Here is a 27,198-nt window from a genome sequence, read left to right as displayed (position 1 = left end):
CCTAAACTTTTACCCCCCACATTTTTTTTTTTTTAATGAAAATAATATTTTAGGACTCATTCTCATAACGGTGATAAGATGACAATAATATGTTACTGTTTTAATGTAAAATTAGTAATATATGCTTTTATACAATATGACACAAAACACAGTATTATAGTAATACAAATATAAAATCACTAAGAATAATGGGAATTAAAAAAAAAACATGATTTGTGGTAATGAGAATGAGGAAAGGAAAATATCCTAAAATGCCATGAAAATGCAAAAAAAATAAATATATATTTTTGGTCCTAAAATAGGCATAATTTATTCTATGCAAATTTTAAAAATTAAAATATATATTTTTTATTTGTTAAAATGCGAAATGTGAATGAGATCCACTCCTGAACAGTTAAAAATATGCTTTGCTGACTTTAATTCATGCTTTGGTTTTGGACTTTATGCAGACACCTATCAGCATGCATGTAGCATCATGCAAAAGTAAATATTTTTGCTTACCAATGCTTTTTTAGAACGCCATATTCATGTGTACTAAAAATGACCAATGATTAATTTGTTCTGTAAATGTCCGATAACAGGGCTGACGAAGTATAGTTGACCCAGTAAATATTGTATTTTACAGTTTTTCTGCATTTCTTAAAAAAAATAGAATGCTTAAGATAAATTTGAATTTAGCAGTACTACATTTTAATTTGTGAATATTAACAAATGACTGAAGCTGTAGAAAAGCAGTGTTCCTGGATCAACTTTCTGTAGAATATACATGGTCCTAACCCTAAACCTTAACCATTACTTACCTAAAATCTGATAGACAGGACATTGCTGAACTTAAAGCCTTAAGCCTTGCCCATACTCTTAACTTAAAATCTGATTAGTTCCTATGAATGCTGTTGCAGGATTAACAAATATGTTGATCCAGGAGCATGTCCTACTTGCCAAAATCACAGCCACCAATGCGGGATACGTAAAACTGCAAAGTAAATTTACATGAGACGAATAGAAAGGAAGACACAATAGAAGAAGGAAGTCATAGGGAAAGCCCATCTTCCAGGTGTCTCCTTGTGGCATGATTGGTCTTACCACCAGATTTCCAATGACCATGACCATCATGAAGACAATGAGACACATTGACTGTCCAGCCACTTCCATGCAGTCCCACATGGTTTCGATCCATTCGCCACAAAGCACCCGGAATACAATGAGGAAAGAGTGGAAGAAATCGTCCATGTGCCACCGCGGCAACTCGCAGTCCACCGAGATCTTGCAGACGCACTCACGGTAGCTCTTTCCGAACAGCTGCATTCCCACCACAGCGAATATGAAGACAATGATGGCCAGGACGAGGGTTAGATTTCCCAAAGCACCAACTGAGTTACCAATAATCTTTATCAGCATGTTCAGGGTGGGCCAAGACTTTGCCAGCTTGAAGACTCTTAACTAAGGGCAAGAAGGAGAATGAGAAAGAAAATGTTAAAAAAGTGATATTTTGTGATCAAGCCATAACCCTGAATTTACGGAGTAATAAATGAAAGCCGAAATTTGGGTTTCTCAATGGTATCAGACATACTTTACGGTGGAGTCCACAAGCATGTGGCATTCATGCAGCTCAAGTGCAACTGTTGTGAATTTCAGTCAAATTTATATGTTTATGAGATTATTTGTACTGAAAATATAAGTATTAAATTAGGGAAAAAATCAAAATAGAACCATTTGCACTAGTGTTCTTGAACCTTCGAACCCCACTGTATACAAACAAAAATCAGAGACCTCTGTAGGAAGGTGAGAAGTGAGATTTGCTCACCAATCTAAATGAGCGCAACACTGAAAGTCCCTCCACATTGGCCAGGCCCAGTTCCATGAGACTCAGGCTCACAATGATGCCGTCGAATATATTCCAGCCTGCTTGGAAGTAGTAATATGGGTCCAGAGCAATTAACTTCAGACACATTTCTGCTGTGAAGATTCCTGTGAATACCTGCACAGAGCCCAACAGGAAAAATTCAGCAAAACTAAACAATCTCAACAACTAAAGGCACTTTTCCACCAACGAGTCAAACCGTTCTTGTTGCTTAACCGTTCCATTCTGTGCCGAAAATGGCCGAAAACAGTATGTAATTGAGCCATGCTGAACCAAGCTCTAGTAGAAAAATATGAAACTTACCGTTCTTAGAACCGTTTTGGCCAAGCGGCTTAAGATTTTAGAGCAGCATAAGAGTTTGCTTCAACTTAGTAATAAAATTACTACTAATAGTGTATTTGTGTGCTGCATTTAAATAAAATAAAGGATAATTACAAATACTGTATTGCAGTAATGAGAATCTGGCATTCAAATCTTACCAGGTTCCCAACTGACAGCACATGGTTGAATCCATCTGTCATGGGGTAGTGCTCCATAGCCATGAAGAGGGTGTTGAGAACAATGCAGATGGTTATGGCCAGGTCAACAAACGGATCCATCACGATCATGTTCACAATCTCCTTCACTTTCAGCCAGGTTGGACAGCAGTCCCAGATCAGGAAGCTGTTGGCAAATTTGTACCAACAAGGAGGGCACTTCTGCCGCGATTCCTCGAGTTCTGTGAACACAGATTATTTAAAGTTTAGAAAAGATAATTCAATTTTGGCTTTCAAATATAATGTTGAATTGCAAAAAAAAAGTTGAATGGCTATAATTACTAATTGTACCCTAAGAAATTAAAAATTAATAGAAGTATAAGTACAAGGTCAAGTATTAGTAGTAAGTATTAGTATTGGCATTGATACCAGAAATACTGGCCTTGATAGTACTTGTTAAAAAAGATTCCATTCAAGTTTTATTTATTTAAAACATACACCCTTTATCCTGGTTCTATACACAGTAAGAAAAAATATGTTAAATTTGCTCCTTTAGGGCTAAAACCGCTTGTCACAGGTGCAGTACCTATTTATGTCTAAAAGGTGCATATTAGCACATTATCAGATAAAGTAAAACAGTGCACAATTGAGGACACTGCCAGAGTGACAAACTAAAATAAATACAAAATATTTATTGGGGATTACCAGTTTTAATAACAAGATCATTTGATCACAGAAAACAGTGAAATTATTTAGCTAATTTCCATTTGATATGACCCTGTTAATATGTAACCACCCATTCACGATGCTGTGTGCAGAAAAAAAATAGATTTATAGATTATTTTTCAAATATTCTTTCTGAATGGGTTGCATTGATGAAACTGGGATGCACAGCACAATGAATCACGGCATCATGTCATTACTGCAATTGACATTTAATGGAATATAAGTATCAATGTGACTGATTGATCAACACAAATATGGGACATTTGAAAATATAGAAAAGCCTGGTGTTCACATACATATATTTAAATATACTGCAAAGTGCAGGAATTTGCCAAAATAAATAGGGAAGTTGGTTTGTAAAAAATGGTATATGATACTGTTTGTTGAAGAAGTGAGGAAGTGAGGTTTAGTATGTGATGACTGAATATTAGAGAATATGTTGCGAGTGCATTTGCTCGGAGGAGATCAGAAATAATTGCACTGGCATGTCAGCAGCTACATGACTTAAAGTCAGTGTTTAAATGTCAGTACATGAGTGTGTGTGGGGTGGAAGAGTCCTGGTAAACCCTACGTTGTGGGGACAAAATGTGGAAATTTAATGGTCTTATTGAGGATAACACCTTATAAATCATACTAAATTATGTTTTTTGAAAATGTAAAAATGCAGATAGAACACAAGTTTTCTGTGAGGGTTGTTTTCAAGGGTAGGATTAGGGGATAGAACATACAGTTTGTACAGTCTAAAATCATTATGTCTATGGAAAGTCCCAATAAAACATAGAAACACAACAATGTGTTTGGTGTGTGTATACGCATTTTGAAAAATTCTACAAAAAAATGGCAGTGGTATAAGCTGCAGAGAGAAGAGGGGATACGAACTACCGGTAATACATGCACAGCCATTCACATTAATACTCTGCATCGAAAATATATGAACGTGCACTAATAACTTAAGGCTTTTTTTTTTTTTATCAGCCATTTGATCGGTTAAAGGGCAGTAAAGACCGGTTACACTCACAGTGTGGGTAAATCATGTTTGTGTCGGAGACACAGGATCTATTGAAGAGAACTTATGCGATGAAGAACGTCTTCCAAAGCAAAAACAAACACTCATTTTTGACTCATTCTTGCATCTCTCACTTACTGTATGCGAGCTCACAGTTTGAAGCGCCTGTCACTGGCAAAGGAAATCAACGCATGCTGTCATGAATAATTATTTCGAGATGTCTTCTCGTAGAATAAGAACACGCAGTCTCATGAACTATTATGAGGTGTCAAGGAGTCGATGGTCGATGTACAAGAAAACGTTACATCCTGTGATGTTGACAAGAAAGACGAATTCAAACCGGGAAGATGAAAATAGCTCAAAAAAGGCTAAAATTAACTCGTTTTTTTCCCCAACAATTAAAACTAATGGATGGTATTGTCACGGGTTGAAGTGAGGACTCAATGATGCAGAGGAATTTAGGCTTTATTAAAGTAAAACAAAACAAACAGAAACTACCCCGTGGGGGAAAACACTACAGACTAGACTTGACAGGACTCATCAGACAGGCAGGGTAACAACAGCATGCGACGATGTGCGACAACGATCTGGAACAGGACAGCAAACCGAAGGGAAATAAATAAGACAGCAAACAAGGCAAGTAAAGAGGGAGGACAGGGGACACTGAACCAATAATCAGATAACAAGATGGGCGGGGTCAGACAATAGACAAGAGAGCACATGGCAGCATAACGAGACAAGCCATGTGCTCACATCAAACATGAAATCACACACAAGCACATGACCAACAATAACCAATCCCTAGCCATGAGCTTACACAGAACAAAACACGAACATGCAGCGAATGAGAGACACTCATAAGCCGTGTGTTCACACAGAACAAGATAACATGAACGCACGCACGCACGGGGGTGACCCGTCCATTACCTAACTTGAAATTAATAACTTAAAATTCCAAAGCCTCTCCAACAGTACTGTATGTCATATTTACATTTCTGATGTTGTCAATATGTTGATATTGTGCATTTTAACTTCTATCCAAACATACAAAAATATATGTATGTTGAATAGAAGCACACTTTACATAACGTGTGTGTGTGTGTGTGTGTGTGTGTGTGTGTGTGTGTGTGTATATTCTGTACGTGCATATGTGAGGTTAGTGTGTGTTTGTCTGACCTTCCATAGTATTTGTCAGAATGCTGGCCACACTCATAGCTCTTTTTCTGGCTACTGTTTCATCCAGATAATCAGATGGCTGGTGTGATCCTGAACGTTTTTTACGTGCCTCAGACTCAGTGGTCGTGCCCTAGAAAGAAAGAAAAACACCATGAGGATTGAGCATAATATTGTTCACATATAAGTAGTTTCATTATGGGACACATGTTTATGTTTGTGTATTTCAGTTGCTCCACCTCTGGTAATAAACGTCCGATTGGTGATGTTGGTACAGATGTCCCGCCCACCAGTGAGACCACTCCATTGCAATCAACTGTACAGTGCATTTTCCCATTGGCCGGGAGCATAATCCTGGGGGCAAGACTGCAGTGACTGACAGTGGAACTTCGTCTCTCAACACAGCGAGGTACGAAGAGCGATCCGCGGCGACTGTCGCTATCCTCAAACGTGCTGTGCTCATCGTCCGCAAAATCATTCTCTGAGCCAAAGTCTCGCGCTCTACCACGAAAACTGAAAAGACTTGCACGACTGTTCCTCCTCGGAGAGAAGAGAGATCCACGAATGCTCAGAAGAGACTGAAAAAGAGATCAAAACAAAAAGAGATTAGCAATTAACTAATAAAGGTGTTTTTTTTACAAGCGACCAAAACTCTTGTTTCAGTAGGAAATAATTCAACATAAGAACAAAAAACTCCTGTATTCCCAGTAGATTTGGTTGCATTTGTTGCATCCTGACATCTATCATCAGCTGGTGCAAAAAAAACTATTAATAAAGTTTATATTTGTTATATGTCATGTGTTCTTAATATGTCATATTTCATTGTAACTGCATTTTTTTGTATATTTACAATGCGAAAAATTGTGTTGCTGCAAATTAATTTGCATGCAAATGCCCTCATTAACCCTTTGTGATAGTAGCATGTATGTTTTCCCTTATATAGTAGATTCTGGTGGATTGCATTTGTTCAGACTTGTTAGAATTAATTGAAATTAAATCTCAACCACATTTATATCAACTTTAATTCATATCTGGATAATTTTTTAAGCATCTGTGCCACCTTTAGGTCACATCTGAGCCGTGTAATCCTCTGTGTACAAGTGCATTGCTGAACATTTTGATGAGCTAATATAAAGAAATTAACCATTTTCTGTCTCAGACTGTCACACTTCATGCCTGAATGCTGTAACCGATTATCACTCCACCCACCTAAACTCAGTAACTGAGAAGCTGAGAATAATCCGAAGGACACAGTAACGTTTCTCAAACCATATTTTCCACAATGCCACAAAAAAGTGGAAGTCACCTGATTTGGAGTGGAACATTTCTTCTCATATGAGAGTCGGTTGGCATCTATGGATAAGCGAAATCCAGACCGTCTGATACTGTCCTCTGAGGCGGACTTATGGAACTTCTCCTGATCGGCTTTCTCTTCTTCTTCTTCCCTTTGTTTTCTTTTCTTCCTCCTGTTCCTTCGCTCTTTAGCACTCTTGGAGCTGAGTCTGGACCCCCCAGAGGAGCTTTCCTCTGACAAGCCCCCCCTCCCGCCGCTGTACTCCCCACTCTCTGTTGCTGCTGCCGCGGCAACCTGCCAGCCAATTACAGCACAAGAACCGTTGTTAGGGGCAACCAGAGGTAGACTAAGTTCAAGCTTACATACCAAAAGCAGAGACAAGAGATGGATAAACAGTGAAAATTGGAGAAGGAGGGAAGATCGCTTTATGTGATCAGACTAAATTACAGGTATTAGTCGCATTGTTGACCTTGCTGCTTTATTCCATTCTCACTAATCCTTACCACTTCATTATGTTTTTAACTTTCTATCTATCTGTCCATCCATCCATCCATCCGCTAACATAGCGAACACATAGTCGCCATTTTGGAGTAAATCTTGCTCTCTTTTGTCTCTGTCTCTATTTCTCTCTTTTGTCTTCCTCTTGTTTCTCTCTTTTTAATGTTTACTAGGGTAAGGACACTCCCTCACTCTCTCTCATTATCTGTTGGTTTCCATGGCGACAGGACAGTGTTAACTGCAGTAAGTGTGGTGCTGAGAAACTTCAGAGATGACGAAGGCATGGGATAAGATCAAAGATCAGGAAACTAGTATAAAATAATGATCAAAACAAAAATAATGAGAACAAATAATAACTGTAAATCAATGTCTGCCTGTTGAAGTGAACGTATGTTTGTGCATTCTAGCATGCTAATATGAGTTTGCGTGTGTTTGTTTGCTACCTGTGCCTCTTCTTGTTGTCTCTTTAGCTGTTCCAGCATGGCTTGAAACTCTTCTTCTTTCTGTTGGGCCTCTTCTATGGTGGCCTGGTTCTGCTCATCATATGCCATGGCCACCACAGCCAGGATGAGATTCACCAGATAAAAGGAGCCCAGAAAGATCACAAGAACAAAGAAGATCATATAGGGCTTTCCAGCTGCACGCAGGGTCTGTGAGAGACAGAACACACGTATACAAAATGTTACAAAAACGCTTATTTTGTAAAATGAGAATGAGAAAGCAAATTAAATAGTACTAATTAGTTAATGAAGAGATGTGGTCCAATGCCTGGCTTGCCAAATTCTTGGGGTGCAAAATTCGAATCATTTTTGCTAGTGCTAATAAAATATCACTTACTACACAAAAAAGAACTTGCCCTGATTTGAAAGTGCCTATTTCTCTACTATATAGCAGGCGAAAAAATGCACACGAAAAGAGTAGTCTGAATTCATAGTATTCGGAAGTGTGGATGTGAAGTACAACTGATGCCATGGGTCACATGACAAAGCCAACATGGTGGATGTAGTCTGTATGGATTTCATTTGTACTACACACATTCCTACAGAACATACCTTTTAAACTGTTGCAAAGTACGTTTTTCATCATACATTGTACCGCACTTTCATTATACATTGTAAGTTTTGCACACAACTTAGGTTAGTTCAGTCAGTAATGATCAGGGTTGGGGAGTAAGTTACATGTAACGGAGTTACATAATTTAATTCTATAATAAATGTAACTGTATTCTGTTACAGTCAACACCATGCAACGAACAGGTTCCACTTCAATGCGTAGAGGCGCCTCGTAGAGGGAGCTCTGGCAGAAGTGATAGTGTCCCCCACCGACTGGGGCAGGCCACTTAGAACCTCCGTGTCCCAGATGGCTCCGTCTCTGAAAAAGCAGGTCCTTCCTCACAGGAATGGGCCAAGGAGGGGCTGTCGCGAGGGGCATGAGTTCTGGGAACCAGGTCCAGTTGGGCCAGGACTGCACAACTAACAAGACTTGCTCCTCGTCCTCCCTGACTTTTCACAGAGTCTGTGCAAGAAGGCTCACTGGGAGAAACGCATACTTGCGTAGGCCCCGGGGCCAGCTGTGTGCCAGCGCATCCGTGCCGAGGGTCTGCACGGGCAGGGAGTAAAACAACTGGCATAGGGACGAATCCAGAGAGGCAAACAGATCTACCTGTGCGGCTCCGAAGAAGTCCCATATCAGCTGTACTGCCTGGAGATGGAGAAGCCACTTTTCTGGAAGCTCTGTCGTGAAAGCTTGTCGGCTGCACGATTGAGCACACCAGGGATGTGAATGGCATGAATCGACCTCAGATGCTTTTGACTCCATAGGAGGAGATGACGGGTGAGTTGCGCCATGCGTCATGCGACGGGAGCGTAGGCCACCTTTGCAGTGCTTTCTGTACGGAGCAGTACATGCTTGCCGTGTAGCGGCCCCTTGAGATGGCCCAGCACAAGGCGTACTATGAGCAACTCGAGACAATTGATGTGCCAAAGCAGTTGAGGCCCCGTCCACAGACCCGAGACTGCATGCCCATTGTGCGTTCAAGCCTGATTTTGTGGTGGCTGTGGTTTAAAATTAAATTATTATAATCTTAATTCAGGTGATGAAGGATTCTGAAAGTCTGACAGTAATCAGTATTGAGTACTACTGTAAGGTTATCCCTGCCTGGTTTGAAAATGATTAGCAGTTTAAAAAATTATTTAGAAATTTAGAAAAGTAATACAATTTAATCAGTTACATTACTTTATTGATGTAAATAGTTACACTACTTATTACATTTTCAATAGGGTCACTTGTAATCTTGTAACCTATTACATTTCCGATGTAACCTTCCCAACACTGGTAATGATGCTGATATAAGTATCATGAAAATTAAGTACACAAAATTTGCTTAATTTCGAGACTGAAAGTAATCATAACTTATTTGCAAGTCAGCATTTGTCAGACTGATTCAAACTGGTACTGTAGCTTTGCAGCTACACAATCATTTTACTGTTAATAATATTTCCGAGCCCCTTCAGTCTGGTTTTCTTAAACTCCACAGCACAGAGACAGCTTTGGTCAAGGTCACCAATGATCTGTTAATAGCTTCAGATTGTGGTTCTCTCTCCATCCTTATCCTTCTTGATCTTAGCGCCACTTTTGATTTTTCACAATCTCAATCACAACCTCTTACTCAACCAACTTGAAACTGTCTTTGGTTTTTCTGAGACTGGTTTAGATCTTATATCTCTGATCGCCGCCAATTTGTTTTTATGAGTGGTTTCAGGTCTGAGATTGGTTCTGTCACTACTGGTATCCCTCAGGGTTCAATATTAGGCCCCTTACTTTTTAGCATAAGTATTTCCTCTTAGATTGCTCTTAAGATCACTTGGGCTTAATTATCACTTTTATGCAGATGATACTCCGATTTATATTCACTCTAAGCCTAGTCAAATCGTCAAATTGATTCTTTTCTCTCACATTGTATGTCTGAGATAAAAAATAAATATGGATCCTTATGCCCACATATAAGGCACTGCACGGTCTGGCCCCTCAGTATCTGTCTGCGCTTTTAACTGTATATATTCCTAAATGTCATTTGCACTCCTCTCAAGCTGGTCTTTTGGCTGTTCCACAGACACATTTGAGATCAGTAGGGGACAGGGCTTTGTCACCCTATGCTCCTAGACTCTGGAACGCACTTCCTTCTCATATTAAAGGGGCACAAAATGAAAGGAGTTTTATGTATGTTTGATACCTTTGTGTAGCCTGCATGGATTTTTCATGCCATTATTTTCTGTAAAATTGCCTTTTTCTCTCATTGCATTCAATTAGCTCACAATTCTGATAAAACTGAATGTCTTTTGCAGTGCTGCTGGAGATTCAAAAAATAAATGATGTGGTATAATGCTTATATATATATATTCTTATTTTTATTTTATTTTTTAAAGGCCTAGACTATATAGAATGATGGTGGGTGTCTTTTCAAGCAGTGGATAGGATGGTCAGTGATAGGATGTAGAAGTTGTACCTGCTGGTAGAGGTTTTCCCAGAAGTCTTGTGTCATGAGTCGGAAGAGTGAGAGGAAGGCCCAGCTAAACGTGTCAAAGCTTGTGTAGCCGTAGTCAGGATTACGCCCTGCTTTTATACATTTGAAGCCCTCTGGGCACTGCCTGTAATACCCACCAATTAGAAAAAGTTTTTCAGTATATTCACTGAATAAGAGGAAGCAATTTATACCAACAAAGCACAACAGTGGCCTCAGAAAACTGGTCCTAAGTAGTTCTAAAATAATTCATGCTAACAATACTAACAATGAGTCATACTAACAATTTAAAATGCTAAAAAACACTAAAACTAAAGATGTCCACATTAAACAGACATCATATTTTGGAGTTTATTTTTATTACAACAAAAGTACCAGAGGTACATGATAGCTTATCTTCGAATATTTTATTGGAGTCAAAAAGGCTGAGAACCACTGCATTATATGCACTTAACCAATTAAAAAGGGAGATATTTTAGATTGTTAAGAAAACCTGCAAAACTTTTCTTTGTTACAAAAATCTTATTTATATTTGAATAACTATAAAGACATGTTTTGTTTTAATTTGAACTAGCATGTAAAATCTGAAAGAACATATATTTACCCTGCATCGCTTGAATTTCCACACAGCAAAGCATCTCTGCGGCCTGGGAGGTGATAATAATTTTCTAAAAGGGAAAAAAGCATGAGACAAATGTCAAAATATATAATAAAAAGATAAGAAGCAGAACGTACACACAAAGATGCACAGTATATGTTTCTATCCCCGAATCATGTAGCTTGAAGGAAGTGTCCGAAAAAAAGATATAGCTTTAAATCACACTTGGTGCTGGCAACATGCATCCACACACACACAACCATAAAAATGCTTTAAGCACTAGATGACTAATTTTTCTTGGGCCAGTGGTGCACTCCTTACATCCGCAAGAACGTGGAGTGTCAACAAGCATCTCAATAACACACACACACACACACACACACACACAGGAGAGAAAAAGTCACTTACTCTCATCAGTCATGTACTCTGTCCAGTTAAAGGTGGAGTTGTGCAGCTCTAAGCCGATACTATAGTTCAGCGTGGCGGTGAGGTTTTCAGTGACATTGACTTCCGGCATCTTCACACACTTCTGCCGCAGGTTTCCCATGAAGAGCTGCAGTCCGATCAGTGCAAACACACTCAGACAGAACACCGTCAGGATCATCACGTCTGACAGCTTCTTCACAGACTGGATCAGAGCTCCGACGATGGTCTTCAGCCCTGAGGAACACGCAACGGTGGTCACAAACACTGGTGATGCGCACAACAACTCAAACACAGTGTGAGTATGCCTATTTTACAACTACATAGATATGAAGAAGATCTTATGGTAACACTTTATAATAAGGTCTAATCTGTTAAATAACATGATAGCTACTGTACATTTAAATAACATTTACAACATTTATTCATCTAAGATAATATTAATTTTTACATTTACTAGTACATTTATGCAATTTTTGTGTAAATTCTGATTATTTATCACAAACATGAATAACAATAAACAATAGGGTATTTATACTGTAAATTACCATACATATAAATACTGTAAAATATTGTTCATTGTTAGTTCATAATGCCTAATGCATTATATAATGTTAACAAATTGTACCTTATTGTTAAAGTGTTACTGTTTCTGTCATCCTTATATATATTTTATATATATATATATATATAAGCAGAACGTATACACACTAAGATGTGTGTATATATATATATATATATATATATATATATATATATATATATATATATATACGTATATATAGATTGTTTTTTTTTATTTTTTTCAGGAATGGTTCACCCAGAAACACATTATTTATTCACCCTCATGTTATTCCAAACCTGTGTGCTGTTGTTTTTTCCTTCAAAGCACAAAAAAGGACATTTAAAAGATTCTTCACACAGCTCGATTCCAGTGACAGTTCATAGCAACCACAGCTGTCAATATCCAAAAAAAGAAAGAAAGAAAAACACCATAAAAGTGTCCTATTTTTTTTGGTCCACTGCACTTTAAGCTGTCTGAAGTCATCTGATAGCTTTGTGTGACGAAAAAACTAAATTCAACCGAAAATCTCCGTTGATGTGTCAACATCAGATTTGATGTCATCTAGAAAATCTTCTGTAGCGTACCTTTAAATTAAGACTCAAATTCTGATACAGTATGTTCTTCACACACGCTATCTTAAAAAAATAGCATACAAGTTTGGTTTGGAATAAAGTATGGAGGCATAATTTTCATGTTTGGCTGAACTTTTTCCTTGAAAATCTAGCAGTATACAACATTAAGTATAATTTTGACATTACAGTTCCTTCAATCATTTCTTTGGACTAGAATAACAATACAAATCTAGTAAAACATTCTGCTTTAGATATTGTAAATTAGTTTAAAAAAAGAAAGCAATCAGAAGCTGTTGGTGATTAAAACATGGTATTAACTATTAGCTAGTTGAAAACATTTTTGTGATATTGCGTATTAACAACATTTAAGCATGCAGTGTAGGACAGTGAGTGAAAGTGTAGCATGTGCGTGTGTGCATGTCTGTGCTTCACACACACACACACACACACACGGCACGGGACATAGCGAACACGGCCGACGATGCGCATGCACATAGAACTCAAACAGCAGACACAGGAGAAGAGAAGAGTAAAGGGTCTCAAGTTCTCTATCTCAGACTATATAGGCTTCAGCAATGTCTCATGCAAAAAACAAAAAACAAACAAAAAAAACAACACAACTCAAAAAATGCCCAGTTGTCTATTTCCCAAGGCATGACGGGAGACCTTTCCCAAGGGGTGATGGTCTTTGAGAAATAACAGAGCAGAGCCCGGCAAAAGGGATATAAGGAAAACTACAGAATGTGTTTTTAAAAGCCTGGAATCCCGTTTTTACACCCGAGCGGATTCCTGCTTTCTCTGACCGCTTGGAGCGACAGAATGAAAGAGAGAGAGGCCAGCGGAGGAGGGGATGGAGTGAGCGAGAGCTCAGATGAAGAGAGAGGCAGCCTGTGAGCTAGCCCTCACCTGGAATCACTGATATAGTTTTGAGTGCTCGTAAAACCCTGAAGGTTCTCAGTGCTGAGACATTGCCCAGATCCACAAATTCTGTTACATATCTGTAGGGAGGGGGGGGGGGAGGAGGGAGAGGGGGTCACACGCGCACGCACGCACAAACACAAACACACACACGCACACATGTTAGGACAGGACAGGGCAGCAGAGGGAAACGTCACACAGAGACACACACCTGACTGACAACCGTGTTTACGCGCACACGCACACATGCGCACGTCTATACACACACACACACACGCACACATACATCCCTTACCTGGGATGACTGAGATAGTTTTCAAAGCTCTGAGCACTCTGAAAGTGCGGAGAGCTGACACATTGCCTAGGTTTACAAACTCAGTTACATACCTGTAGAATCAAATAGAGAGTTACCACAAGCGCACACACGCACGCCGACACACCCGCTCAAACTCACACAACTGCAACCGACATGGATTCACCAGCTTTCCTTCATTAAAACTATCTGAGTAAACTCTCATTAACAGTTCAGGGAAAACAGTGGACATTCTCATTTCTCTTATGTTTTTAATACAAAATAGAGCTTGAGTATTAATTGTTAAAAGATCACGATCTTGATTCAAACATCCACGTGATCTAATTTCTAAATGATAACAATTCGTCTAGTATGTACGATCACAACTGAACATTCAAATCTGATTATCACATTCAAATGATCACAGAATTCAAATGATCACAGAATTACTGAGATAAAAAGTTTATAGTTCGGATATAATCACTGATGTCTATGGTAGCGATAACAAAATGGGCAAATCACCTTTTGTAAAGTAACTTGCTGCTTCAAATAAAGATTATATAAATTACATAGTTACACCAGTAGGTGGCAACAAGTGACTGTTAAAAATTTATTTGTCATTGAATCATTCATCAAGAGATTTAAAAAAAAAAAAAAAAACGCTGATTCATCCAGTAATTAAACAAGTGAAGTCTGAGTCATTGAATCATTCATTCAAAATATTTTTTTTAAAATATTAGTTCATTCAAATGAATTAGATTATAACTTAGATAACTGCAGCGATTAACATTTTGTCCAAACCTCTAGTAAATTAATTGATATTTTGTTTGGTTGTCTATTCAAAATCATGGCTGAATCGTGATCTCTATTTTAAAGAAACAAACTGTCATTCTCATTTTATCCAGAATCGTGCAGCTCTAATACAAAGAAATATGCATCAGCTGTCCTCAGAAATACTCACGCCATCATAATGACACTGAAATCCAGCCAGTTCCATGGGTCTCTCAGGAAAGTGAACTTCCCCACGCAGAAGCCTCGTGCCAGGATCTTAATCAGGGACTCGAAGGTGTAGATGCCTGTGAACGTGTACCTGAACGCACAAAAACAAAACTTCACCAACATAGCTAAAAAAAAAGGAAGAATTACAGTATGAAATTAAAACAATTAAGTGTTAAAGACCCCATGTAATGATTTGTCAAATGCTTTGTTATTCCCTGTGTTAAAGAATTTCTTATTGAAAAAGAACATTAGGCCAAGAAATACTGATAGACTTATGTAAAAGATTTTTACTACTCTTAGAACTTTTTTCATGAAACAAAAAAGAGAAATGTCTAAAGGCCAATTCACACTGTGCCGACAGATGCCAGCCAGATTACAGTATGTCATTTCTCAGACGTTTCAAGACCCGACAAACGCAGAATTACATCGACACCGGTAACATACAGATCTGACAAAACCCGACAAGTCTCTGTTGGTTCAGTCTGAATTTGCCTTAAAGGGATAGTTCACCCAAAAATTTCTAACTTGTCATCATTTACTTACCCTCAAATTGACAAAGTAAGTAATGACAAAATAAAAAAATGTGGGTGAACTATCCCTTTAAGAAGAGAATTAAGAACATTAAAAACATAAGGGTTCATGCACACAAAACACATTTTGCGGTTAAAAGCAAGAAACACAGGTCAGTGGGGAAGAAAATGCAAGGGGTATGTTTTTTTAAAAGATGAACTTTTAATTTTAACATGAGCTGTGCGTTTAGAATGGTGAGTCATGCGTGTTACTGTACAAAAGATGCTAGACGCAAGCGCAACGGTCAAACATGTCCGTCTAGCATAGAGGTGCCCAAACTTTTCACAACGGAGGGCCAAAAATCTAACTTGATTGAGGCCTGGGACCGAAAGTAAAATTTGCATTATATCAAACTGTTATAATAATTTTAAAGTATATTTAATTTAAAACATTTAGCAATCTACTTATCTAATCCAGTTATATTTTCAGAGTTTTATAGTGTAATGAAACTATTTTTAGTTACTTTGAAGACAAGAATCTTGAACATTTAAGAAAATGTACTATTGTAATATTGTATCATGTATTGCTGTAATATTGTTGCAAACAAGGGTTTGTTTTGTTGCTGATTGCACAGTATCTATTACATAACACATAATAAACAAAAAGCAAGTTACAGCACAGTGTATATTCACCATATGTTATGGAGTCTATATTCCAGTATATGCATAATATATCGCAACTGCATGGGGACGAAAACAAAAATAAACTTTATTAAAAATGTATGCACACATTAATGGATAATAATGCAGAAATCCAAACTTGGTGGCATGATTTTTCTTAATTTAACATGTGCATTTGTTTCCTCTTCGCGTTTGTTGTAGCATCGATATGATGTAGCCTAACAATACACATAAACGATTATTATTATTGCCTTATTATCAACTTTCATTATCAGATGGGTGTTTGATTTAATGAGTATAACTCAAAAACTGGTTAAGTGAAAAAATTGTTAAGTGAAAATACCATGAGATTCGTTCGAAAAATTCAACTCACTGACTCAATGATCTTGTCACAGCAGTTCTTGAGTCAACAACTCACTAGAGGAGAAGATTACCAGTGAATAATGACTTTATTATTTTCTTTTTTTCTTTTTTTCTATTTTAAGTCACTTTCAGTCACAAGTTATTGTATGGCTTTAGAAAACTTGGAATATATTTTATATTTCAAGTCTTTAGAAAACTTAAAAAGTTTTCTTTTCCATTGTTAGTCAGAAACAGCTGGTATTTCATATATATCAATTAGGGGGATATGACACATCTTAAAGAGCATTTTATTGAACAAAGATCTCCCCATACAAGTGCATAGAAGATCATCAATATGTTTAGTTCATTGCTCCAGAATACTGATAATGTTGTCGACATTTAGGAGTACACTAGGACAGAGATGGTCCAAATGCTAACAGAAATGGACAAAAATCCACAAAGCTACCATTTTGATCTATTGGGGTTCTCAACAAATGTTAATCAGGTTAGGCTGTAAAACTTTCTTAAATCTACGGTATGCACAAGATGTGACTTACTCTACGTTCTTGGCCCAGTCCGGGGGATTGCTGAGGGTCATGAAGGCGCAGTTGGTCAAGATTGTGCACATGATCACAAAACTGAACAGCGTAAGCAGAGGTCAAGGAATATACACAAAGAAAACACACACACAAATACATACAACAAACCAAATCTCAGCCTCAAATGACATAGCCACAAGGTTCAATTAATCAAAGAATCGTTTGGAAAACATTGATCAGTTTCCAAAGAAATATTAAGCAGCTGTTTTCAACATTGATACAATAATAAGAATAGTTTCTTGAGCAGTAAATCAGCATATTATAAACATTTCTGAAGAATCATGTGACACTGAAGACTGGAGTAATGATGCTGAAAATGTAGCATTGCCATCACATGAATGTGTGACATTGTAATGTTAAAATAGAAAACTGTTATTTTAAATTGTAAAAATGTTTCATGATTTTTACCGTTTTAAAACAATCAAATAAATGCAGTCTTGGTGAGCATAAGAGACACTTTTGTTAAACAACACAAAATTTCACTGAGCCCAAACTTTTGAACTGTATACGTAGGTAAAAAAACAAAACACATTTTTTTTGTTCCATTATGTTGGTCATATTGTCAGATGTTGGTTCCTTCTAAGCGAGTTGTCGCAATAAAACGTATGTCACGTGTAGACCGTTTTGGTTTTGTTTTCTGTCACATACTGTGGCTGTAATGAATGCACGAAGACAAAAGAATAAGAATACAAAATAAACAGTCTTTTAATCAATTCAACAGGAAAACTCAAGAAAACCCAGGAGCTAGAATCCACAACCACGTCACACACTGACGAGACCAGACAATGGAACACAGGAAACCGAGGGCTTAAATACACAGGGGATGATTGACTGAAACAGAACAGGTGTTAACTAATTCAGAACCATGGAAACGAACTCGCAAATCAGACAGTGATTTGATGACACTATTCTCTACACCTTCGGCCCATCTATGAACACTGTACTATGAAAACTACTTTTAAACCCTAGTAAAACCAAATGCATGATTTTCAATCGATCTCTCTCTGCACCTTCATACACAAATAAAATTTCTACTTTGGACGGTTTTGTTTTGAAGATTGTTGACACTTATAAATACCTAGGTATTTGGTTAGACTCTTCTCTCTCTTTCCATACCCATATCAACAAACTCCAGTCTAAAATCAAATCCAGGATCAGTTTTCTTTTTCGGAACAAAGCTTCTTTCACCCTCCCTGCTAAACATGCTCTTGTGAATATGACTATTCTTCCCATCTTAGACTTTGGTGACGTGGTCTACAGATCTGCTTCTAACACTCTACTTAGAAAGTTGGATGTACTATACCACTGTGCTATACGCTTTGCCACCAACGCCCCATTTAGCACTCACCATTGTAATCTCTACACACTCATTGGTTGGCCTTCCCTTCACATCCGACGTCAAAGACACTGGTTCTACTTCATATACAAAATTATTTTAGGCAAAGGCCCTACCTACTTGAGAAACTTAATTTCGGTAGCTTCTCCCTCTCGCAATCTACGCTCAAGTAGGTTCATCTCATTAACCACTACCAATGCCCGCACTTCCTTCGGCCGTTTTTCTTTTCAGTTTTCTGCCGCCAATGATTGGAACGAACTCCAAAAAACTTTAAGGCTTGAATCTATTGTTCCGTTATCCACTTTCAAACGATTGATAATTAACCTACTGTCACACCATTGTTCATGTTAGCATTATCATTTTCCTCCTGTGTAAACTAGAGCAATTATTATTTATCATTTTCTCTCTCTGTACTGTTACTTGTTAATAATGCAAACTGCACTTTACTTTCATATAGTTTATTTACCTAGTACGTTCTTAAGCACTGATTCCTAGAAATTGTCTAGTTATTGTATTTTGATTTATTGTTGTATGATGTGCTTCAACTGAACACCTGTTTGTAACCTGTACTACATTGTCTTGTCTTTTATGTGTAACTTATTGTTGTCTGCACTATGACGCTTTATCTTGGCCAGGTCGCCGTTTTTAATGAGAATGAGTCTTCTATGTGCCTACCTGGTTAAATAAAGGTTAAATAAAAATAAAAAAAAACAGTCAAAACAGGAACAGAACACAGAGAACACGAAACCAAAACAGGCTACACGTGACAGTCTGCCTATACAAGACTAAAGCCCTGTTCACACCAGGAACAATAATTATAAAGATAATGATGAAGAAGAAGTTCTAAACATCTTTCGAAATAGTCCACACCACAACTATAATGATAAAGGCAAAGAAAAACGATATTATTGGAATCACTTTCAGAAATATTTTTTTCCAGCTGATAAACGATTAAAACAATGACAATTGAGCCAATCAGAACTCACCAGACACCAGAGCTCGAGCATTTAAAGGGGTCATGAACTGGCTTTTAAAAAAAATGTAATTGTTGTCTGAGGTCAACTATGAAGTTCGCTTGGTTTTTTACATTCAAAAACATCAAAATGAATAAGTAATAGGCTATTAGTATTTTCTACCCTGGTTTTGAGCCTAGCTCCTGAAACGCTCTGTTTTTATGGGCGTGCCGCATTGAAGACTTGGAAGTAAACTCCCACTGCTATGATTGGATAACAGTTTTGCATATTATAATGAGTTTCGTGTAATGCGTGAATCGGTGGACGGGGCTAAACAGGCTGTCTTGAAGTAGCCGTTTATCTTCTTCTGCGGAGGCGGTGTTTGATACCCTTTGACGTCATAGATCCCCACTTTTAAAAACCTGTCGTTCGCTGTGCCTGGTGTCAATAAAAGCTTTTATTGGACTAACAAGGAAGTTTTCAGTTCTGAAACTTACAGGATATTCTTATAGTATGATGACCTCTTATATGTCAAAACTCAAGGAAAATGTTATTTCTCAGTTCATCACCCCTTTAAAGCAGCTGACAACATATCTGTAATGTGCGGATCTCGTCCGCTGATGTGGAAGCTAATGTCATTATAGTTATCTATAACCTGTTTAGATGCTTACATACATCCATTCAGCTGATAAAGGATATGAATGCACCAGGACCTTGATGGAGATTCTCCTCAATGGATTGAAAGGGCTCAAAATATACAAGGCCGGCGTAGCATTAAAGCGGAATATAGCCTTCCCACGATTCAATACTATAAAGGTCTGAAGCAGAGAAAAACGGATTGTGGTTACAGTGCACATTCTGTGACAATCTCTTTTCAAATCTGTTATATAACTACAGTATGATACACGTTCTGACACCAGACTAAAGTCCTGTTGACAATCTAAATGCAAATAACAAGCAACCAAAAGCTAAATGTTTCCATTTAAAACAAATCTTCCTTCACATACTTTTTGGTTGCTGTAGTAGTTGTCCAGGTCCTCCAGCGGGACGGACACCATTTTGGGTGGAATGTCTCCGTAGATAAAGGGCAGGGATTTCCCCGCCTCCAAATCGCTGTTGGGTTTGGGCCCGTTTTCGTCGTCATCATCGGGCCGTCTCTCGACTTTGGGCCGTTGGGCCGCCTCCTCTGCGATGCGGCGCTCGATAGCAGCGAGAGACTCGGGCACGAAGGGCCGGAAGCTGTCAGGTCCGGGTGGAACGAGCAGCTGAGCAGCCATATTGACATCCTGCTCTGGTAGCTGCACCAGCTAATCTCCGGTCACTCTGGGAGCTGAAGGAAGGAAATCACACGTTCAATACACACTTTTTGCGAGAGGAGATTGATCATTCCAGTCTTTCATTTTAATGAATTGAGTCAATCTGTGGGTGTTTAAAATATGAAATTAACCAAGGTCAATTTATTTACATATTACATCAGCATCACGCTGGAGACTCGAAAGAAGATTTCAGAATTATTCCCAATAAAGAGGCTGTTAATATTCAAGCAGTGACATTAGATGCAGCTTGCGTGTGTGTGTAGAATTTAGAATTGGATGGTTGCACCAGCTCTGTATGTTACAGCAGCAATGCCTGCGGGTCACTAGGCATAAATAGCCGGTCTGGCGTGCTGCCCTGAGTGCTGTGGCCAGACCTGTGAGCGCCAAACTGGGCATGTGCTCAGATCCAATCAGCTACAGTCCCAGGAGCTTCATGACCCCTATGTATCCCCCCTACACTTCAAAATTCACTGGCTCAAAGATGTAAGATATGGGGGTGGGGGATGAGGTATAGAGATGGAGAAAGCAAGAAGGAGAGAAAGAGATGACTACTAATCACAAATTTGGGGTCAGTAAAAAAGAAAGAAAAAAATTATCAAGTAACAACCTGTGCGGCCATAAATTTGGGTTGTGTATTATTTTCTTTATTTTTATGTAGTTTAATTATACCATTTAATTATATAATTTAATAATTTATTCATATTATTATAATTTGATTTACATAATTTATAATTTTATTATTACTATTCATAATTTTATGTTTTTATATTTCGTATTATTTATTTTTGTATTGTGGTTTAATCGTATAATTGTGTGGTTTTAAGAGATTTTTTTTCTTCACGATTAGGAGATAAGAGAATCTCTCCCATTTCAAGGTTTTTAGCATCACATGATGATGTTTTGAAACAGTAATTTTACATTGTTTTTCCCTTGGTATAATAACACATGCTGGATTTTGTACTGGTCAGACAAAGTCTAAACATAGAAACATACGCAATTAAGATTATTCAATAAACTCTGCTATTTTTATTGCTATTTTATTACCATCACTTCGTCTCCTGCTTCTGCTCTTCTCTGGCTTTCTCAGTCAAACTCTTTGGGGTATCAAAGTTTTGGGGTACCAGACAAGACTTTCTGTTAACAGGTCTTTTACTGGTTTTGGACACCAGACAAAACGGTTATCTTTTGACCAGATCCGTGGTCGGATTTGACATTTCTGACGTAGGGAATCCATCCAATCTAACAAAAGCAAATTATTTAAGACAATAATGACTTATAAATTGTTATTTTAAATAAATGCTGTTCTTTTGCTGAATGCTGAAAATTCAGCTTTGCCACCACAGGAATAAGTTGGATATTAAAATATATTAGTTATTTTAAATTGTAATATTATTTCATAAAATTACTCTTTTTACTGTATTTTTGACCAAATAAATGCAGACTTTGTGAGCATAAGAGACTTCTTCCAAAAACATTTTAAAAGACTTACTGACCCCAAACTTTTGAATGATAGAGTACATAATAAAATCGCTAGTGAAAGAATCCACATTTTATTACAAGGCTATCTGCAGTTATTGATTCTGACTGGTCAGTCACAGAATTCCTCGGTCAAATATTGTTTTATAATGACCACTAAACTGTACTGTAATTGACCGACTGTATGAATTTCCTACACTGCATAGCTTAAATTTACATTTTTTCTTATATTTTAAGTCCACGTATTAACTGTTTAAAACACACTTTATGTCACATAACTCACATTGGAATCCAAAATCCAGTTTGGGAGATAATAACATTCCTGTGAGTGGTACCTGAGCATGCATCTGGCTGTCTAAAATGGATTATGAAATTCAACTATTTGACCCGCCAACAATTTAGATGTATTCATCTTTTTTTTTTAATCCAATTCGAAATGGTGGATTTAAGACAACTCTGAAAAATGAAGCCCAGATTCTTGTTAAAGTTTCAAAACCATGTCAAATATGTCATAATTGCATCCTCATTTGCATCTATACTTTTCTAAATCCAAATGCACAGGCTCCATTCTTCCTTTTTTTTTTTTTTTTTTTTGACAATACCATTTTAGGAGTTTTAGCAGTGAATCATTTCAGGTGACAGTAAAAAAAGACATCTATAAAACATGATTTGTTTTATTTAATATGCAATAGTAGTTTCTAGAATTTTCTAGAACTAGGATTTATTTCACACAAACAACAGTTGACACTGCTCCAAACCACCCACGATGCAAACCTCTGAGTCCTCATCCAACTAGAAAGGCATATTAGTAGTTGCAATAAACACATTTGACCAAGCAAACTCAAAAATCAGTAGCACTAAAAATCTTTTTGCTCACCGGATCCTGCATAGATCATGCACTTTTAAAGCTACACTGTGTAACTTTTTTAGTTTATTCTTAGCTAAAAACACTTAGTTCTTTCAAAAATATATGTGCTCATTAATGTATATTTACTTCGTTCAAGTAATAAAGTATTCTCGTGAGTGTATAATATGCCATTGAAAATACATACGGGTGAGGGGTTCGAATGTCGGTCGCCATGTTGCCCCTCCATCTTGAAAGTACATTAGCCAAAGAGGGACATACCCGTTAATTCAAGCTTCGCCTTTCGCGTCTCCGCAATTCACTGGCACCCGCCCTGTTTTTATTTTTCCCTCTCCCTCGCACCTCCGTCACATCAGCTGATCTCTGCTCACGGAGAAAATGATATAGCCTACAATGTAAACGTTGCCTTACGCTAGTGATGTCGTACAATATACAGAATAACGATAGCACTGATAAAAGTTACTTTACTAAGATTAGCTTGCATTCGTCTGTGAACCTGATAGCTGATGTTAGCAATGAAATGGTAAAAAAATAACGAAAACATAAAACTATTATTCATTTTACATAGATGTCATAACCTATATGTTAACTGACAAATTAAATTACTGCAAATTATAATAGTTTTCTAAAGTAACCTCATCACTTGAAGGAACACTCATGGACGAGGTCGAACTGGAAGCCATGTTAATCTTGGACTACATTGGCCACCGTAGGAGTTAAAACGAAATCGCAATTGAGAGGAACAGAAACTAATATTCACTGGATGGTCATATACCTTTTCGCCGCTAGAGGGGGGTAAAAATCACACAGTGTAGCTTTAATGAATGAAGATTAAAACAGAGATAAAATACATTTATTATACTGTGACCAAATAAAATATGCTATGCCTTCTTCCCTTTTGCACAAACACGACCACACTTAAAAGCAAGGTGAAAAAACTGTTTGAGAAATTTGAGAACAAGTATCCTTATACAAATCTGCCTGGAATATGAAGCATACCTACAGCAATACTTACGAACGAAGGAATACTAATAAAATCAGTAAAAGCATAGATTTAGTTTCTTGGTGCAGTAAGCTTTTGAGCAAGTTTAAGTTGTCTGCATCCATTTGAAAGGTGCTATTTTTCTGTGCAGAACTCACGCTAACAATGTTTTCTAGTCAAAAAAATATTCCAGGGTGCCCTCGCCTGCTCTTGGCTAGATTTCAGTTTGCAACTGTGACTAATATTCGTCAAGCAATTGTTTGCGTGCGTGTGGGTCTGTGAGTGAGCACTGTGAGTTGTCTCACTCTCTCCCTACCGTCACCCAGCCAGTTCAGCCTGTTCCCTCTGAGGACAAAGTAAAAAACAACTCCCTCACCCATGCGTCCACCCACCCAAGCACTCATCCAAGGATCCACTTATTTAACCCCCATCCCAAAAATGAGCCAACCCTCTGGAGTGCCATTACTCCCAGCCCTCTCTCCAGGGTCAAAGCAGACCTCAGAGAGGAGATTGGCACAATTTAAGTATACAGTAGGCACTCCCAGGTAAACTACTCCTCACGATTTTGATGAGCTGTCAAAAAACAAACACTGAGAAATTTAGGAAGCTCCTCTGGTGGTATCATAATAAAGTTACATGTTACATCATAATAAAGAAACATGGGTGACTAGACTACCAATGAACATCAGTGTAAAATATATCACCTCAGTAGATCCTGCATGATACTCCAGATACTGAAAGATCTTGACAGTATGTCACAGAGAAGGTGGATTCAAATATTCCAGGCCAACTCTGGGCATCTGTGTGTCAGAATTTCCCCTCAAACCATGACAGTCATGCATACATGTTTAGACACTGTATGTGTTGTATGTATGATTTCTGACAGATGGGGTTGAAGTGACTTTCCACACTACCTCACACTGAACTCAAACAAAACACCAACACGTGACATGTCCTAAAGAAGCCGTCAGTGCATACTAGGCTGTGTTGCTGTTTTCTAGTCAAGAATTTGCCACTTTTTCCTCAACTGTGCGTTCAAATGGTTCTGCTTCGTCGTGGATAATAGGGATTCGCAACAGCTGCTCTCCGTGGTGCTGAAACACAGGTGCGCGCGCTTCCGCCTTGGGCTCAGTTCAGGTCATCCGCCACGCGCTCCCTCCACCGCCGTCATATTCGCGTGCTATTTTTAATGACAGTTTGACTCTTGTATTGAACACGGCTGATTTAATAATAGCAAATGTCCTCTAGCATTAAACAAGCCATTAAAATGCAAATTCAACATTTATAAATGAGTTTTCAGAGTTTTCAGTGAATGGGTTGTTCGTTTGGATTTCACTGATTGATTTTTATAATACAAAATCAATGTCTAAAAAATGCAAACCGCAAGAAACGTTCAAAATGGACTGCCATTCATTTTAGAATTGTCTTATAGCTTATGTGTTTCAACAAGTCAAACTGAGTACCTCCCAAGAACCACAATAAACAAATAAAATGTTTTAATCGAAAGTTGATGTGCATTTTTGTACTGAATGGTGACGGAAGCCCAAGGTGAGCTTGAAGGCCCTACCTTTAAAGATGAGGATTCATCTCGAGCGCAGGGGCGAAGCAGCTGTCGCCATGTTGACGTCTCCGTTTATTTCCATTCCGCAAGCTCGAGGTCCACCCAAAACATGTTCCCTACCATTTACACGGCCATTTCTAGAGCTTTATGTAAAACAATAAACCCCGCCTGGGGCTACAACAGATCTACATTTCCGACCCTGACGAACCGAGATTGATGTGATTCCACGTAACGAACCCACCCAAAGGGTTAAACGGTGTCTAGGCGACAGAGAAAACGTTTCTGGGTGTGCCTTTTTTTCACTGACCAAAAAAGCCTCCAACGTAAACGAGTTTCGGAGGCATAAAGGTTCGCATTAACACCGCAAATTGGCCCATAATGGTGTTTTCGGATTGTGTTTTTCACCCCCTTCTGGTGTACAGTCAGTGTGCGACTGTGGGTGGGTGTGGAAATCTGAGGGAAGGAGGGGGTCGCGTTTGCTCCTCTTTTCAATGACAATCATTATCAACATAATTAATGCGTTTTGTGGAAATGCCAACGACTTGTGAAATCCTCAAAGCAAGAGTTATAATTCTATTAAGCTTCAAACAGTCAACTACAGTCCTCGCTCAGGCAGCATCTCCCTAATTTTGATAGATCAGCCAAATTCAGCAGCAGCACCATCATCATCTCCATAGGCAACCCGCGGACAGAAACCCAAACATCTGTCCAGTTTTCCTACATTCACAAATCCCATGTAAAACCTCTGATATGGCTAAGAGCGATAATACCAGCGATCCAAATCCCGTTTAAACTCCTTATATGTGCCTGGATGATCCCAATTACAGCGCAAACATATGCCTCAGCCTCTATGATCTTTATACGGATACGATTAATTATTTTGTTTCACGTCATTTAATCAAAATCCCACTGTGTTTGATATAGAGCAGCCAGAGGGTGACCTTTAAATGAATGACTCGTCATATTCTTCTTCTGAACATTAAGGACATTAAGTCCTAATCACCAACTACATATTTGTGTGAGGTAAATACCCCACAGGCCTATTTAAATAACAGCCATACATTAACATTTACACGATCCTTCTCGCAATTGTATCTGCTGAGTTGTTAGGAAAAATATTGATTATTATTTGCCAGGCCTTTCTAGACGTTTCTGAATTGATCTTTTACTTACCATAGCGATGCCTGTCAGGCTCGAACCTGGATGACAGTGGGTTCCAATGACTTCGGTTTTGCCGTTAGTTCCTTCTAGCCTATTGTGTTTTTCCTCCCACTAAAACGCGGTTGTTGTCAAACAGACTGAAAAGATGAGGCGATGTTTTAATCCATTGAAAGGCGTTCTCAGCTGTCGTTCGTCTCCCCAAATATCACGGCTGATAGTCGCTTCCGGTTATCGGTGGCTTGGGTGGTGGGAGTGACGCGTGCGCGAGCCACGACTCGACTCCAGACTCCGAGTCAATGCACAGCTAGAGCCAGAACCTGCACGTGAGGCCGACGACGGCTACGAAAACGCGGAGTTTGCACAGAGGACAAATATCTACCTATGTGAAGCGGTTTACACGTCATTTTTGTACTTTACTTTACACATTATTGTTGTTTCGTGAATAGCTTTATGTTTCACCCTTTTGTCTAGTTTAAATTTAGCTGAAAAGGCTATA

General features: G+C 38.2%; 1 protein-coding gene across 1 annotated transcript in view; it reads right to left on the bottom strand.

The window, feature by feature from the left end:
* Positions 1-26,938, bottom strand: part of scn1lab (sodium channel, voltage-gated, type I like, alpha b) — a 41,056-nt gene extending 14,118 nt beyond the window's left edge. Inside the window, exons 1-16 of the mRNA XM_079628692.1 lie at positions 26,715-26,938; positions 20,349-20,671; positions 20,017-20,159; positions 17,011-17,091; positions 14,884-15,012; positions 13,926-14,017; positions 11,561-11,812; positions 11,159-11,222; positions 10,540-10,681; positions 7,478-7,684; positions 6,549-6,830; positions 5,482-5,820; positions 5,246-5,375; positions 2,341-2,579; positions 1,805-1,978; positions 1,084-1,440 (exon numbers count right to left, since the gene is read on the bottom strand). Of these exons, the coding sequence (XP_079484818.1) occupies positions 1,084-1,440; positions 1,805-1,978; positions 2,341-2,579; positions 5,246-5,375; positions 5,482-5,820; positions 6,549-6,830; positions 7,478-7,684; positions 10,540-10,681; positions 11,159-11,222; positions 11,561-11,812; positions 13,926-14,017; positions 14,884-15,012; positions 17,011-17,091; positions 20,017-20,159; positions 20,349-20,618 (2,901 nt within the window). The 5' untranslated portion in view covers positions 20,619-20,671; positions 26,715-26,938. The remainder of the gene's footprint in view (positions 1-1,083; positions 1,441-1,804; positions 1,979-2,340; positions 2,580-5,245; positions 5,376-5,481; positions 5,821-6,548; positions 6,831-7,477; positions 7,685-10,539; positions 10,682-11,158; positions 11,223-11,560; positions 11,813-13,925; positions 14,018-14,883; positions 15,013-17,010; positions 17,092-20,016; positions 20,160-20,348; positions 20,672-26,714) is intronic.
* Positions 26,939-27,198: the final 260 nt, after the last annotated feature.

This window comes from Phoxinus phoxinus (assembly GCF_949152265.1).
Source record: "Phoxinus phoxinus genome assembly, chromosome: 11".
Lineage (NCBI taxonomy): Eukaryota > Metazoa > Chordata > Actinopteri > Cypriniformes > Leuciscidae > Phoxinus > Phoxinus phoxinus.
This window is presented reverse-complemented; position numbering and strand designations above follow the sequence as displayed.